This window comes from Vulpes vulpes, chromosome 4 (assembly GCF_048418805.1).
Source record: "Vulpes vulpes isolate BD-2025 chromosome 4, VulVul3, whole genome shotgun sequence".
Lineage (NCBI taxonomy): Eukaryota > Metazoa > Chordata > Mammalia > Carnivora > Canidae > Vulpes > Vulpes vulpes.
In genome coordinates, this window is record NC_132783.1 from 4,736,422 (window position 1) to 4,750,366 (window position 13,945).

General features: G+C 39.1%; 1 protein-coding gene across 2 annotated transcripts in view; it reads left to right on the forward strand.

Moving 5' to 3' along the window:
• SLC7A11 (solute carrier family 7 member 11) overlaps positions 1-13,945 on the forward strand; it is a 79,366-nt gene that overhangs the window by 47,493 nt on the left and 17,928 nt on the right. For both annotated transcript variants that reach the window (XM_026018455.2, XM_072755247.1), the window contains exons 7-10: positions 8,764-8,887; positions 11,004-11,107; positions 12,117-12,213; positions 13,762-13,911. In XM_026018455.2, coding sequence (XP_025874240.1) covers positions 8,764-8,887; positions 11,004-11,107; positions 12,117-12,213; positions 13,762-13,911 — 475 coding nt within the window. The remainder of the gene's footprint in view (positions 1-8,763; positions 8,888-11,003; positions 11,108-12,116; positions 12,214-13,761; positions 13,912-13,945) is intronic.

Sequence of the window (13,945 nt, forward strand, 5' to 3'; positions counted from 1 at the left end):
ACGAATTCATATTATTTTCAAAATGGTACTTTAGGAAGCCGGTATTGGGTCCAAAAAAAAAAAAATGATCTGAAGACATAATTTGACTTGTAGAATGTAGAGCAGTGATTTTAAAACTATTGAAACCCTCAGTTGTATTGCAGAGTATCAATGAATAGAACAAGGAAGAGAGGACCGATCTGGTTGACCTGAGTGAGAACAGGGTGGTCTGTAACCTTGCCTGTTGTCCGGTTTCTGTTCTGATTCCCAGAGCAGCCAACTGGAGAGTCACTTATCTATTTGACCACCAGATATCAAAGTAAAATTATTACTAATAATTAAATTTGTCATCGTTCAGAAATGTTGATGGCAATTTTTGGTGGTAGGAGTGGTAGTTATTTATCATGGTTGAACATCTCCACATTTACCTGTTCTGTTTCTTATCACGTAGCTGATCAGAAATGTGCCTGGACCTGGTTTATGCGTATATAGTAGGAGAAATGTCATCTGTTCCTTCCAAGATATGTGCTTATAGCCTGAGGGAATTTTGACTCTAATTTCCATTTACTATGCCAAAGTGGGTATATTTATTTTATGTTGCCTTGTTCTTGGCATAAGAGTATTTTTATTTAACATTGCATTGTGTTATCATATGTCCTTGGTCAAAACAAGAGGCTATTGTGCTTTGGTCTTTGTTGGATGGGTGACAATTGTTAGAAGTGCAGGAGATTTTCTTTTTTCTTTTTTTTAAGATTTTATTTATTTATTCATGAAAGACAGAGAGAGAGAGAGAGGCAGAGACACAGGCAGAGGGAGAAGCAGGCCCCATGCAGGGAGCCTGATGTGGGACTTGATCCTAGATCTCCAGGATCACACCCTGGGCCAAAGGCAGACACTAAACTGCTGAGCCACCCAGGGATTCCCCGAGATTTTCTATTTTAAAGTAGCAAACAAGGAGATCTATCTTTGTTGCATTTCTGGGAAGTTTGAATAATGATTAATTTTTAATCTTCTCAGATATGATTGTTTTAATTTGTGTTTTGTAAGTTGGGACAGTGTTTTAAGAATTTTATACCATATACTGGTCTTTTATAAAACAATATAATATATGACAAAATTTAATGAGGACTCATTTTAAGTCTTATATAAACTAATTGAGATCTTGATATAATGAGGCCTTTCATTCTTTTATTGGTCAGGGTAATGCCAGCTGCTACAACAAACAAACCGCAAGTCTTCAATGGCTTTCAACCATCAAAAATTTAATTCTTAAATCACGTAACAGTCCAGTGGCTAACTGGTGATGTGATGTTAGCCAGTGATGTCCCTGGCTAACTGGTGGGCCTTCTTATACATGTCGATTCTGTGACCTAGATTCCTTTCACAGTGTGGCTCTGCCACTCTATAGATTTTCTGCAACTAGCTGTCAGGCGAAGGGGGTAACGAGGCAGCCCGCTTTGGCCTTTAATTGCCCCATCAGTTGAGATCGAGGATAAGTCACCCTCTCACCCAAATACAAGAGAGTCTGGCAAATGTGCCCCGTGTGGATAGCTTTTCCCAGGAACAATTTATACTTTGGAAAGAGGTACATAAATGTGTGGTGGGTGGTTATTTCATTCATACATCTGGATTTTAGGGACTCTTCCAAAGAACGGTTCCTGAGATGTTGCATTATTGTAATGTATGCCAGGCTAAATCCTGAGGAAAATAATGAAATTTTAAATGGCATATCATAAAAACAGTGTAACAAAAATACGAATTGAACATTAGTGTGAAATTTAAGTTATTGAGATATTTTATCTTTTCAGCTATTTAATTTCTAACATTTTACTAGAAACCAATTTTTTTCCTCCACTCAGACGTGCCCACTAATATCTTTATTATACCCATGATAAATATAAATAATTGTAGTATATCTGGAAGACATACTCTAAATCTCTAGAAAATGAGAGAAAGTGAGATGTAGCCATGTTAATCTTTTTGAATGAAACTCAAGCAAATGAAAATTTATTCTCAAGCTACATTTTGCCAAATAATTTTGCTTAGCGATGAATTTATTCTAATAGGATAAAAAATTAAGTATTTTTAGGGATTGAACATTTACACTAATGCTTCTGATTGCTTATCACCCTGTGTTTCTGAATTGTGAGCTTTTGTTTTAGTTCTTTGTTCTATCTGGCGTTGCTGTGCATTCTTCCCTCCTTACATTTTCCCAGGAGCTTCCTTCAGCCCTGCAGTCTTTTAATCTGTGTCTGTTCATTTCTTACATTTCTCTACAGGTCTCTCTGTCTTCTCTTTCTGTTTATGGACTTCTTCATCTGTGGACAATGGAGAATGGTGAGATTTAGATTAGACATCAGTAGATTTGAGATTTAAAATGCCTCAGTGACAACATCCATAGCCTTGCCATGATCCTGTAAGGAGCAGAGGGCAGGTGTTTAATGCCTGAAATCAGTGGGATCACCGTGTACCTTTATGTGACAATCTGTTTGTCACATCTTTGTGTTCATCCTTGGCCCAGAAATTGTGATTAAGTTAGAACTGAACATGATTCTTCCTCTCGCTGTGTTTTTTTTTTCTTTCAGCGACAACCCACACATTTCCCCTAACTCCTTGCCATGTCTCCTCAAGTGCATTTCTTTTCTGTCATTAACAGCCCAATTCCCACTCACCATGGATAACTAGAGATATAGTGATAGCACTAAATGACAATGAGGCAAAATCACTGAAAACACACAAAAGAATTTGTGAGTCCAGCCATCTGTAATCTAATTGTTTCAAGTCTGGAAAACTATCAAAAACACTTATTTGTAATTCAATTTGTGCTAGAAATGTCAGAAAACACATAGCCAGATAGGATGATTCAGCACCCAGGGCTCTCTGGAGTGTTCTGTATGAGCAAGAGTCAGGGAAAGTATGTAAAAATGTATGGAAAAAAATCATGTGAATGAAAAAATATAGATTGATTGTCTTTAAGATATACTATTATCTTTTTGACTGTAACACGTGACCGAAGTTCTAAGAGTGACAAAACTAACAGCAGTATATAAACCGTGAATCAGCAAAAATTAATCGATTGATAGTGGATACAGAAGAGAGAAATAAAAGAGATGTTTGAGTCATTTCTGTGTCTGAGCTATAGAAAAGCTTTCAAGGTCTTCATAGGGTAATTATAAATAAAATGTTAAGAATGATTCTGGAAAAAAACTTGGAACCAAGAGGTACTTAGTATAATTTTAAATACTTTGTGTTGAGATGAATCACAGTTCCATTTCAATTATATATGAAGAAATAGTGCCTAGTTTATTAATAGAATTGAAAAAAATTGGAAAATTATTTACTTTCTTTTTGTATCCCACAAATTAAGAAGTTTACCATGTTCTTGCTCTTCTTAATCTTTCCTTCCCCCCTTTTTCCTGAATGTCACATACATGTGTTAAAATATTAAGGATTTTTAAATAAAAACTGTGACATGGGATCCCTGGGTGGCTCAGCGGTTTGGCGCCTGCCTTTGGCCCAGGGTGTGATCCTGGGGTCCTGGGATCGAGTCCCGTGTCGGGCTCCCTGCATGGAACCTGCTTCTCCCTCTGCCTGTGACTCTGTCCCCCCGCCCCTCTCTCTGTGTCTCTCATAAATAATTAAAATCTTAAAAAAAAAAAGAAATTGTGAAACATCATTCACTTACCTTAGAAGATTCTTGAACACAAAAAGAGCAGGCTTTAAGACTGTCATCATGCCCAGTCCCATGGCTCAAAGACATGCCCCAGGATCAGTGCGTTCTGTGGTCTCGATTGTATGCACCGCAACACTGAGGATTGTGTGGAACTTCTTTTGGTTCACGAAATCAGAAAATTTTGATCAAGTTAGAAAACAATTTTAGGAATATTCTAAATTCAAGTGATTACTAAATTACTCATATGGTTTGAACCTCAGAAATCCCTATAGCTTCAGGTGTCCTCAGATGTCTGGAGAATCAAGCTAGGTTTACTCATTTGGTGTTTGTAGCAAGAGTCAACATAAACCCTTGGAAACAGCGGTCATTTCTGATGCTCTATCACAGTTGCAGAGCACATTAAAAAATGCATCTCCTGGTATATTTATTATTTGCATGGTATATTTATTATATTTATTATTAATTATTATTATTATTTATATTTGCATGGTATATTTATTATTATTTGTATATTTATTATTTGCATTTATTATTTGCATGGTATATTTATTATTTATTATATTCATGAGAACCGTGTGGAACCTAGAGAAATACACTTGGCTCATAACGTGTCACGTCGTTACATTCAGTTTTCTGATATTTGTATCATGCAGAATAAAACACATGTCTGTCAGCGCCTGAGAATCCCGGGGACCTCGTGCGTGGAGTTAGAGCAAGTACAAAGTAGGGGTGATGTGGCGAGAGATATATGGTAAATGTGGAGCTTAGAGCTGACAGATGTAGGCTCAAGTTTCAACCCTCCCACTTACTATTTTTGTGACCTTGACCCCATCACTGAACCTTTCTGAGCCTTCCCGTTCTCATGTTTGAAAAGGGGTGGGAACAATTTCGACAACCTCTTATTTGGTTGTTGCGAATTTTGTTTCTTATTGGTCTATACTCTCTCTCATTCCACAAAGGATTTGGAATGACGTGTGTATATTTGAAGATAACGTGTATTTGTCAGTGCTTTGTAGATTATACAAATATAAGCTACCAGACATTACTTTCTGAACCTTTTGGATTCCACTTCATTCCTTAGAATGAAGTGCTTTTAAGCAGATGTTCCAGAGACTCCCATTTAATAATTTCTAAGAAAACAAGTATTTATCCATGTGTGACATAGACTGGTTATAGGTACCGATTTAAAATAAGCCCACATACCCTCGTGTGTTTGCATCAGGGAAAAAAAATAAAATAAAATAAATAAAATAAAATAAATAAAATAAAATAAAATAATAAAAAAATAAAATAAAATAAAATAAAATAAAATAAAATAAAATAAATAAGCCCACAGGAAAGGAAGACTGCCCAAGACCTTTTGATTGAAAACTAAGGGCAGCTAATAAAATTATTGGTTTCTCACATACTTAATGGCCTTTAATTGAAAAGACTTTGTATAGTGACTAGAGGTCTTAAGGATTAAGTAACTCTTTTCAATACATCTGTATCTTGTTAATCATAACAGGCATGCACAAACATTCACAAAAGAGTAGAACTCAGAGGGATGAGTTATTTTTATTCAGCTTAAAGACAAAGCTTTCGGTGCACTTGGAATTGGAGGATACCTCACAGTAACACAGAGGCTTTGAAATATCAGTGGTCTACTAGTCCCTTTAATTCATTTTATTATCACGTGCCATTTGCCTTAATCTTGAGTTACTAACTGTGCTTATCTGCCCTCTGCATCTAAAGCCTCCAGAAAGATTGCTCTGGCATGGCCTAATAGCTTTTATCAGCTCACCCAGTGGCTCTTAAGCTTTGATGCTTGAAACCCAGGAGTTAACCACATGGTGCCAAGCCCTTCTGAACACGTCAACTGCTTTCCTTGGTAATTGATTGCTGTTTATGCCAAGGCAGCCGCAAGCTCTTCTCCTCCTTCCTTTTGTCAAAATGCAATGGAACTGGAGCACAGAAGACATTGGCTTTTTTGCCACACCCCCTCCAATTCCCATGGCTTAATTTTCTGAGAGAGGAATTCCTGGGCATGTTGTGAATTGCAACGAGGTTGGACCCTTTCTTACTTTTGTCTTATCATTTAAGTTCCTTTGATTTCCCACCCCCCGCCCCCAGAATCTATATAGTATATCTGGCTGATAGTAGAGTTGTTAATAATCCATACATTTCAGCTTCTCTGACAAACATGCTTGCTTTTCCTCCTCTTCTGCAAAAATTGTCTACGGAAATTTATTAGGCGAGCTTCTGTTGTCTTTTAACTCTACCCCCAAATTTCCTAAACATTGAAACTTTTTTCAAAAGTTCATCCACTTTCTCATTCATTTGGGGCATATAAAAAATAGTGAAAGGGAATAAAGGGGAAAGGAGAAGAAATGGGTAGGAAATATCAGAAAGGGAGACAGAACATGAGAGACTCCTAACTCTGGGAAACGAACTAGGGGTGGTGGAAGGGGAAATGGGTGGGGGGTGGGGGTGACTGGGTGGCGGACACTGAGGTGGGCACTAGATGGGATGAGCACTGGGTGTTGTTCTGCATTTTGACAAACTGAACACCAATAAAAAATAAATTTATTAAAAAAAAGTTCATCCACTTGACCTTAAAGCTCATATTGCACAGAAAAATTGTAAAAGTCACGGAATAACTTTTTTCCCTCCTTTATGGTAAGTAAAACTGCATTTTTGGTCTTGATAAGAGCTTTGCAATATGATTGCAAACAATTATGATTTCAACAATTATGATTTCTCTGAAAATTAAGAGTTAAGAGATTGAGGACCCACATGCATGAGAAAGAGAGTACATCTTAGTGGTTAAAAAGCTGTGACTTGAGCTAGGATTGATCAGCTGACTTCTGGGTTTCTACTTACCAGTTCTGTATCTTTAAACAATTATTTAGACTCTCTTAGACTTAATTTCCTCATATACAAAATGGTGATGATGCTCCTAACTCACAGGATTTTCTGAAGATAAAATGAGGCAAATATGTAAAGCACCTTATAAAATATCAGGCACATAACAGCCACCAAGTTAATGGCAGTAGCTAGTGCTATATATAGTTTTTGTCATTGACAAGTGGAGAAAAAAAAGTTGGATTTTTTTTTAGGATTTCCTTCTGCTAAAACCAATTCAGAAAACATCCCTCAGACATACCATTATTTTGAAGCAGGAAGTGGGGAGGTTGCCTTGGAAAAGCCCAGCTGAGGCTAGATTCTATGCTGGGAGGGTCACAGCCCAGATTTCAGACTGATTTCCCCTGCTAATTTGCAGCGTCATCTGATGGGACTTGTCCTGGACAGGCTAGTTACTTCACTGCACTTAACAATGTCACCTCAGTTTTTATTAACAGAAAACTTTATACTTCTTAATCCCATTCTTGCGAGGAATAGAGAGCCTCTCTCTCCCTGCCTCCCTCCCTGCTTCTCTCCTCCAGAGAAGGAGCTTAACACACCATTTGCGATGTTAAAAAAAAAAAAAAAAAAAAAAAAACAGAAAAGATTCAAGTTTAAAATCACACAGTGAATGTTTGAAAAGCTGCACATATACCTGCAAGTTCGCCTCCTTAGCACTTTGCATTTACGTATAGTCTTTCTTTTGAAGAAACAGAATTCGTCTTTAGTATGCCTTATGCCACTCAGTCCTTTGTATTTAATTGGCCTAGTGATTTCCTCTGCTGAAATCTAGCATTTATCAATCACAACTAGCAATGCATGTTACGGTGCTAACAGAAAATTCCACAGGACCCTCTTCACACTGGGGAAGGGGAACATCTGCTACTTTTATATCAGGATGCCAGGATTTAGAGGTCAATGTGTTTCCCCATCAAGGCTTCAGGCTTTGGGGATCAGGGGAAGTGTCAGGCTCCAAGCAGCATAATGAATGGCAGTTGCTGACTGGCTAGCTTTGCCTGTTCTCAACAGGGGATAGTGCTGTTCAGCATAATGAGCTGGGACTTTGTGTGCTAAACATACCCAGCTTGGGGAGTGAGGCAGGCTGTGCCTTTTTTCCCCCCTCCCAGCTCTGAGCTGTATTTTCATCTTGGAAGAAATTATATTGAGGTCTTCATTAGTGGCACCCAGCAGGGTCTAAGGCCCCATGAGGGCTGATAAGCTGTATGGCTAAAAAACCCATCAGCCTTTGTGCAGGGAGCTGAAGGTTTAAGTTGCTTGAACTGGAAAGAGTCTGAAGAGGTGATTATGTTAAGCAAGTAATGTGTATCGGTAACATGGAATCAAATTATTAGGGTCAGTAACTCCTGGCTTTGCCAGTGCATTAAATGAAGACATAACATTGCATTTGTGCTGGGTACTTCTTGATGCCACAGAGTGTCAGCACTGTCCGGTCATATGTACTTCACAGCATGTCACCTCTAATTTCATGGGATTATCTGCACTGTTGCTTTAATAGATACTCATGATCTTGAGCTTCCTTTGAACTCACAGCAGGGCAGTGCAAAGTCATTACTGTGAGCGCTTCTGTGCTTTTTGCGTTATATATAAAATTATCATCACTATCATTTAGAATGGTAGATCTCTCTTGCTCTCATGCATCCCAAAGCGTACGACTTACTTGCTGATAAGGGAAGCTATCGAAGGCGGAAAGCTGAATGGGAAAGATCTACTTGGGGTCTAGCATTAGAAAGGTGTCAAGGCAGTCAATTAGTATTGGAAAGGTATATAGACCCGTGGTTCTCCAAGCGCGGCCCCCCGGCCAGCAGCAGCACAATTGCCCAGGAACTTGTTAGAAAGGCAAATCCTACTGAATCAGAAACTCTGAGGTGGGATCAGCAAACTGTTTCAACAAGCCTTCCAGGTGATGCATGATCGAGTGTGAGAAACACTGCCGTAGCGTTTGTGGAGTACAAGAGTGGGATGGCCCCATATGTTCTGAGGGTAGCGCAGTAGACAAGACAAATGAAGTACCTGTTCCCATGGACCTTATTAAATTACAAAGGACTGTAGCACTTCACCCTGATAAAATATGCACACTCAACAGAGGCTATAATTATCATACATACTATTTTATTCTTTGTTTGAATTAGCCCGTTATGGCACCGTCTTTGCTTTCAGAGAATGACTAACAAAAGATAACTAATAAGCAATTCCTTTGTGCATTTCAGAACCATCCCCCTTGCAATATGTATATCCATGGCCATCGTCACCGTTGGCTACGTGCTCACAAATGTGGCCTACTTTACGACCATTAGTGCCGAGGAACTGTTGCTTTCAAATGCAGTGGCGGTGGTAAGTCCAAGTTGGGAAAATGCCAATTTGAATTTAGGTTAATGAGTTGATGCAATTTTATAGTAGTTCCCTCCAGCAGAAAGTGTTTTGAAATTCAGTAATCTCTTCTTGACCTGAATGATAATGAGCATTTAAAAAATTTAGAAGACACCTTAGCATATTCCATTTAACTGATCTAGCCAGAGTCCTATATGATTTCTTGGCACTGTTCATTTCATACAAAACGTTTCCCCATATTCATGCTTGAAAACACATTTCCATGTGTGCGTGTGGAATAGAGGAAACATTCTTCCAACATGACTTGCAGGATAGGTGGGCAGTTACTGAATTTAAATGAATGTATTTTTTGGTCTGCAAATTGCAATTTATTCTGTACTCCTTCCTGTTTGTAAACTTTTTTTTTTAAAAAAGATTTATTTATTCATTAGAGACACAGAGACAGAGAGAGAGAGAGAGGCAGAGGGAGAAGCAGGCTCCCTGCAGGGAACCTGATGCAGGACTCGATCCCGGACTCCAGGATCACACCCTGGGCTGAAGGCAGGGGCTAAACCGCTGAGCCACCCAGGATCCCCAGTTTGTAAACTTTTCAAGCTTAAAATCTTTTATTGCTTCCCTGCAGTGCCACTTAAGAATTTCCAAGGGACCATATGTGTTTGTTTTTTCTACTATATCCTTTTGAATACCAATAATGGGATATTATTAATTTTTGGAAATACTGAGTTATTCAAAGTTAAACAGATGTCATTGCTCTAGCACTTCTCAGAATATTAAAGATGCTAATGTGCATTTTTAACTCCCTAAGAAGCGGAGACTCATAATTTTACAGCATTTTCCAAAAATTTACTTGACCCCAGGACCATCTTTGCCCTCAAAGGTCATGTTATGAGACTGTCAAGCTGTGACACATACTTTTAGTTTTGTATAAAAACTTAACTGGTAAGAAAGCATTTGTTCATGACCTCATAACAATGAAGAGTGAAAAAGTAACTTCCCATCACCAGATGTCAGTTCCTTTTAAAAGAGTCACTATTACCTCATGTGGGCAACATCCACAGGGGACAAATTATCTCATTTCATGGGAATCTATGTACGTGTTCACTGTATTAAAAAGAGACTTTCCCGCTGCCATAAGTCCCACCAGACAAGTCAGTGTCCAGAGCTTACTGATGTCGGGTCAGTCGTCGCATCTTACTAGACAAAGGGCAGCACTTACTTTTAGAGGGTGATGCGGTCCATTAATTACACAGCACCGGCTGCATCAAGGACAACTAAAGAATCCCACATAGTTGTGTGTGTGTTTTTTTTTTAAATACATCCTTTATGGAGATTTGCAGTATTGTATATGCCGTGGTGGAAAAGGACATTTTGGAAGTCTCTTTTATCTTTTGTATTTTCTGTGGCTCAATTTTCGCAGACCTGTATATGTATTCCAGCCTTTTTTTGTTTTGTTTTGTTTTTTTTGTTTTTTCCAGCCTTTTTTTTATGGGAAACCATGAAAGGAATTGGCCGATCCCTGAGAGGGAGAGAGTGGCTCAATACACAGACATTCAGCTGATGTGATTATTCTGGACAAGAGATTTTCAGAACCGCTTGTATATGCGGTATAAATGATTAAGTCATCGATTATGTCTCTCTGGACCTCCGTGTTGTAACAGGGGGATTGGTAGATGAAACAAGTATCTGTGACACTTCTCAGGGTACATTTGTACTTCGCTGTAAAAATGTGGCTTTCTAGGCTAAAGGGAAGGCATTTTACAGAAGGATTTCTGTCTCTAATAGGAGAACTTCTGAACTGAGCTTTTCCTACTTACCAGAATCAGAGATGATAGATATCATAGTTGATAAAGATTCAATAAATGGATCATCGCATTATGAAAGTAGAGAGAAGGTGCTTGTTTAGACTCTTGCCCATAGTTTTGCAACAAGCAATGCCATGGTGCCTGCTTTTGATTATTGTCCAAGAAGTCAGTCTGACCCTAACCAAAAAAGAAAGATTATAAAACGCACACGTATCAGCAGGCCAAGAGAAAGTCATAGAGCGAGTTTGGCCTAAATTGTTTCATTTTATTCCACTTTCTGGCAGAGCATTAATTTGCTTCATTCTGTCTTTCACTAGACCTTTTCTGAGCGGCTACTGGGAAATTTCTCATTAGCAGTCCCGATCTTTGTTGCCCTCTCCTGCTTTGGCTCCATGAATGGTGGTGTGTTTGCTGTCTCCAGGTGAGTGAGTTCAAGCATTTCCAGAAATGCATTTCTGTTTTTGAGATTGGCTGTGATGAGGGTAGTTTTAAAAGGAAAAGAAATAGTGCCTGCAAAGCTGTTGTTTTTAAAGAGACATGTAAGATTGAAGTCTTCGTCTGAGCATCGGTAGCATGGCTCATTCTGCCCATTAGAGGGCACTGCTTGTCTACTCATAGTCTACACTGCAGCTGGGCATGGAGCAATTTTTCTTTTCTTTTCTTTTCTTTTCTTTTCTTTTCTTTTCTTTTCTTTTCTTTTCTTTTTCTTTTCTTTTTCTTTTCTTTCTTTTCTTTTCTTTTCTTTTCTTTTCTTTTCTTTTCTTTTCTTTCTTTTCTCCTTTCCTTTTCTTTCTTTCTTTCTTTCTTTCTTTCTTTCTTTCTTTCTTTCTTTTATTTATTTTTTAAATAGAATGTCTGCAGAGTTCAACAACAGCATTTTATTTCTGGTGATAAAATCTTTTGTTTCTCCAAAGGCGACAAGAAAAAAGTAAAGTAAGAGCCACCAGAAATCACCACCCCGCCATCTGTATCCCTTTGGTTTTGTTTGCTGCAAAAGTCCCTTCTATTTTACCATAAGATTAAGATCCAATCAGAAAAATGTAACTGTTCTGTGTGTGTACACGTGCATGTCTGTGTGCACACACATTTGCATGTGTGTGCACATTGGACTGGATTGGATTGACAGCACATGTACGACACTCAGAACCTATTTATACTATTATATGTAGGGAGAGCTATGCTGAGTCGGATGTTGCTATTGTTTCTCCTCAAAGAATAAGATAAATGTTGGCAGATTTTATAAAATTTGAAGTCAGGTTTCTTTTGATGCTTCTCTGCCTTACCGGGACAGTGGAACCTGAATAATCACCTAAGAAATGTCAAACCAGTTGCTATAATAGTAGATGCAAGTTTTCTCTTAGATTTCTGGATTTTTCCCTTTGAAATGATCAATTTTACAGTCAATTCCACCCACATTTTTCTCCCATCAGGTTATTCTATGTTGCGTCTCGAGAGGGTCAGCTTCCAGAAATCCTCTCCATGATTCATGTCCGCAAGCACACTCCTCTGCCAGCTGTTATTGTTTTGGTAATGCATATTAAAAAGTATACCTAGATATAAGCTTGAATAACAGGTTAGCGAAGAGGATTTCAAAGCAGAATTTAGATCGTGCTTTACTTTCCCGTTCATTGCTAAATTGACTCTGTGTATACCTTGGTGGAGTTTGGGAGGCAAGATATTTTCCATCGCTTCCCTTTGTTCAGTATTTCTGATGCATATTTGATGCTTTGGGACCCATCACTTCTTTTTCCCCTTTGTAGAAACTCGCGAGGTCTAAGGGAAATGATTACCTTGGCTCCTGTCCTCGACACAGAGCCTCACAGAAAAGGATGTAGAGCAACAAGTCCCAGTTCTGCATACTGAAAGTGAAGCTGAAAGCCCCAGTCCAAAAACACCTAGAGGTACATCGTAGTATCATAGGCACCTTATAACGAGTTGCATACAAAATCATAGAAAAAAAAATCGCTGAAGCCCTAGGCACTGCAGTGATTCTGTGATTAAAAGTGAGATATTTGAGAGCAACTCTAAAGGGAAGAAGGAAAAAGCACCACAGCTGAAATCTGAGTTGTAGAATTCTTAACGCAAGGTGTCCAAGAGGTGTGGGACGCACATGGCTGTGTCAGGTGTCGAAGTCCTTAAATACCCATTGGCAACGTTCTGTTCAGTTTTACCTGCTATTTGGTAATATTTTTGTCAAGTGGACTCGGCTGTCAGGAGCGCCATAGACTATATTGGACATTGTGTTTCATGCATTTGTGTCATCACGTTTCCTTGAAAGCTCCCGGAAAGTGTGCGTCCGCTCTGTGTGCGGACTCTGGAAGTCAACGTCACTTGTGGGAACAGAATGTACTACTCCGTGCAGAGGGTTTTCATGTTAAGCCTCTGCTATCAGTGGAGCTGTCCTTGGCATGTGGAGCTGCAGAGACTTGCTAGGCTGATCTCTGGGCTTCCCTGTTTTCTGTGGTCTTGAGGGTCACACATGGCAAGCGCACGGGGAGAGCAACTGTTGAGGAAGGGGAGGTCAATAATTTGCACTCAGGAGATGCCAGAGTCACTGAGAGGTGGCCCTGTTTCCTGAGTGTGTGTAGCCAAGGGCTTGTCAGGAGCCGTTTACAGAGCTCTCTGAATTTTCTAATTGGGTACACTTGACTTTCAGTCTTAGTTATTCGCTTCTCGTCTCAGCCTCTGGGTCTTTAAATGTAAGTCAGGGAATATCCTGTGTTTTACACTTTGGAAACACGTTCTCTTCTCTCGGATGAAAACACACACACACACACACACACACACACACACACAACCGCACAACGGAAAACTGAACATCTGTATAAAATTCCATCTGATTAAGTGATAATGATGATGCTCTTCCCAGGCTGTTACTGGCGCGTAATGGGGTATAAGAGCAGAATATAGATAGGAAGTCAGTCGAATATAGGTTTTTTAATCACTGTCGTAGTTTATCCGTATAACTAATCATATGAAAAGGGTGATTGTAACGTGTAGTGATGTTATTGCTTGTTGCCAGCTGTGTTCTCTCTTGACTCACCGAGCATGGTTTGTCTCCCCCTTCCCCCTTAGCACCCTTTGACGATGATAATGCTCTTCTCTGGGGACCTCTACAGTCTTTTGAATTTCCTCAGCTTTGCCAGGTGGCTTTTTATTGGGCTGGCAGTTGCTGGGCTGATTTATCTTCGATACAAACGCCCAGATATGCATCGTCCTTTCAAGGTAACCTCAGTAATCTTGATGGGTTTCCATAAAT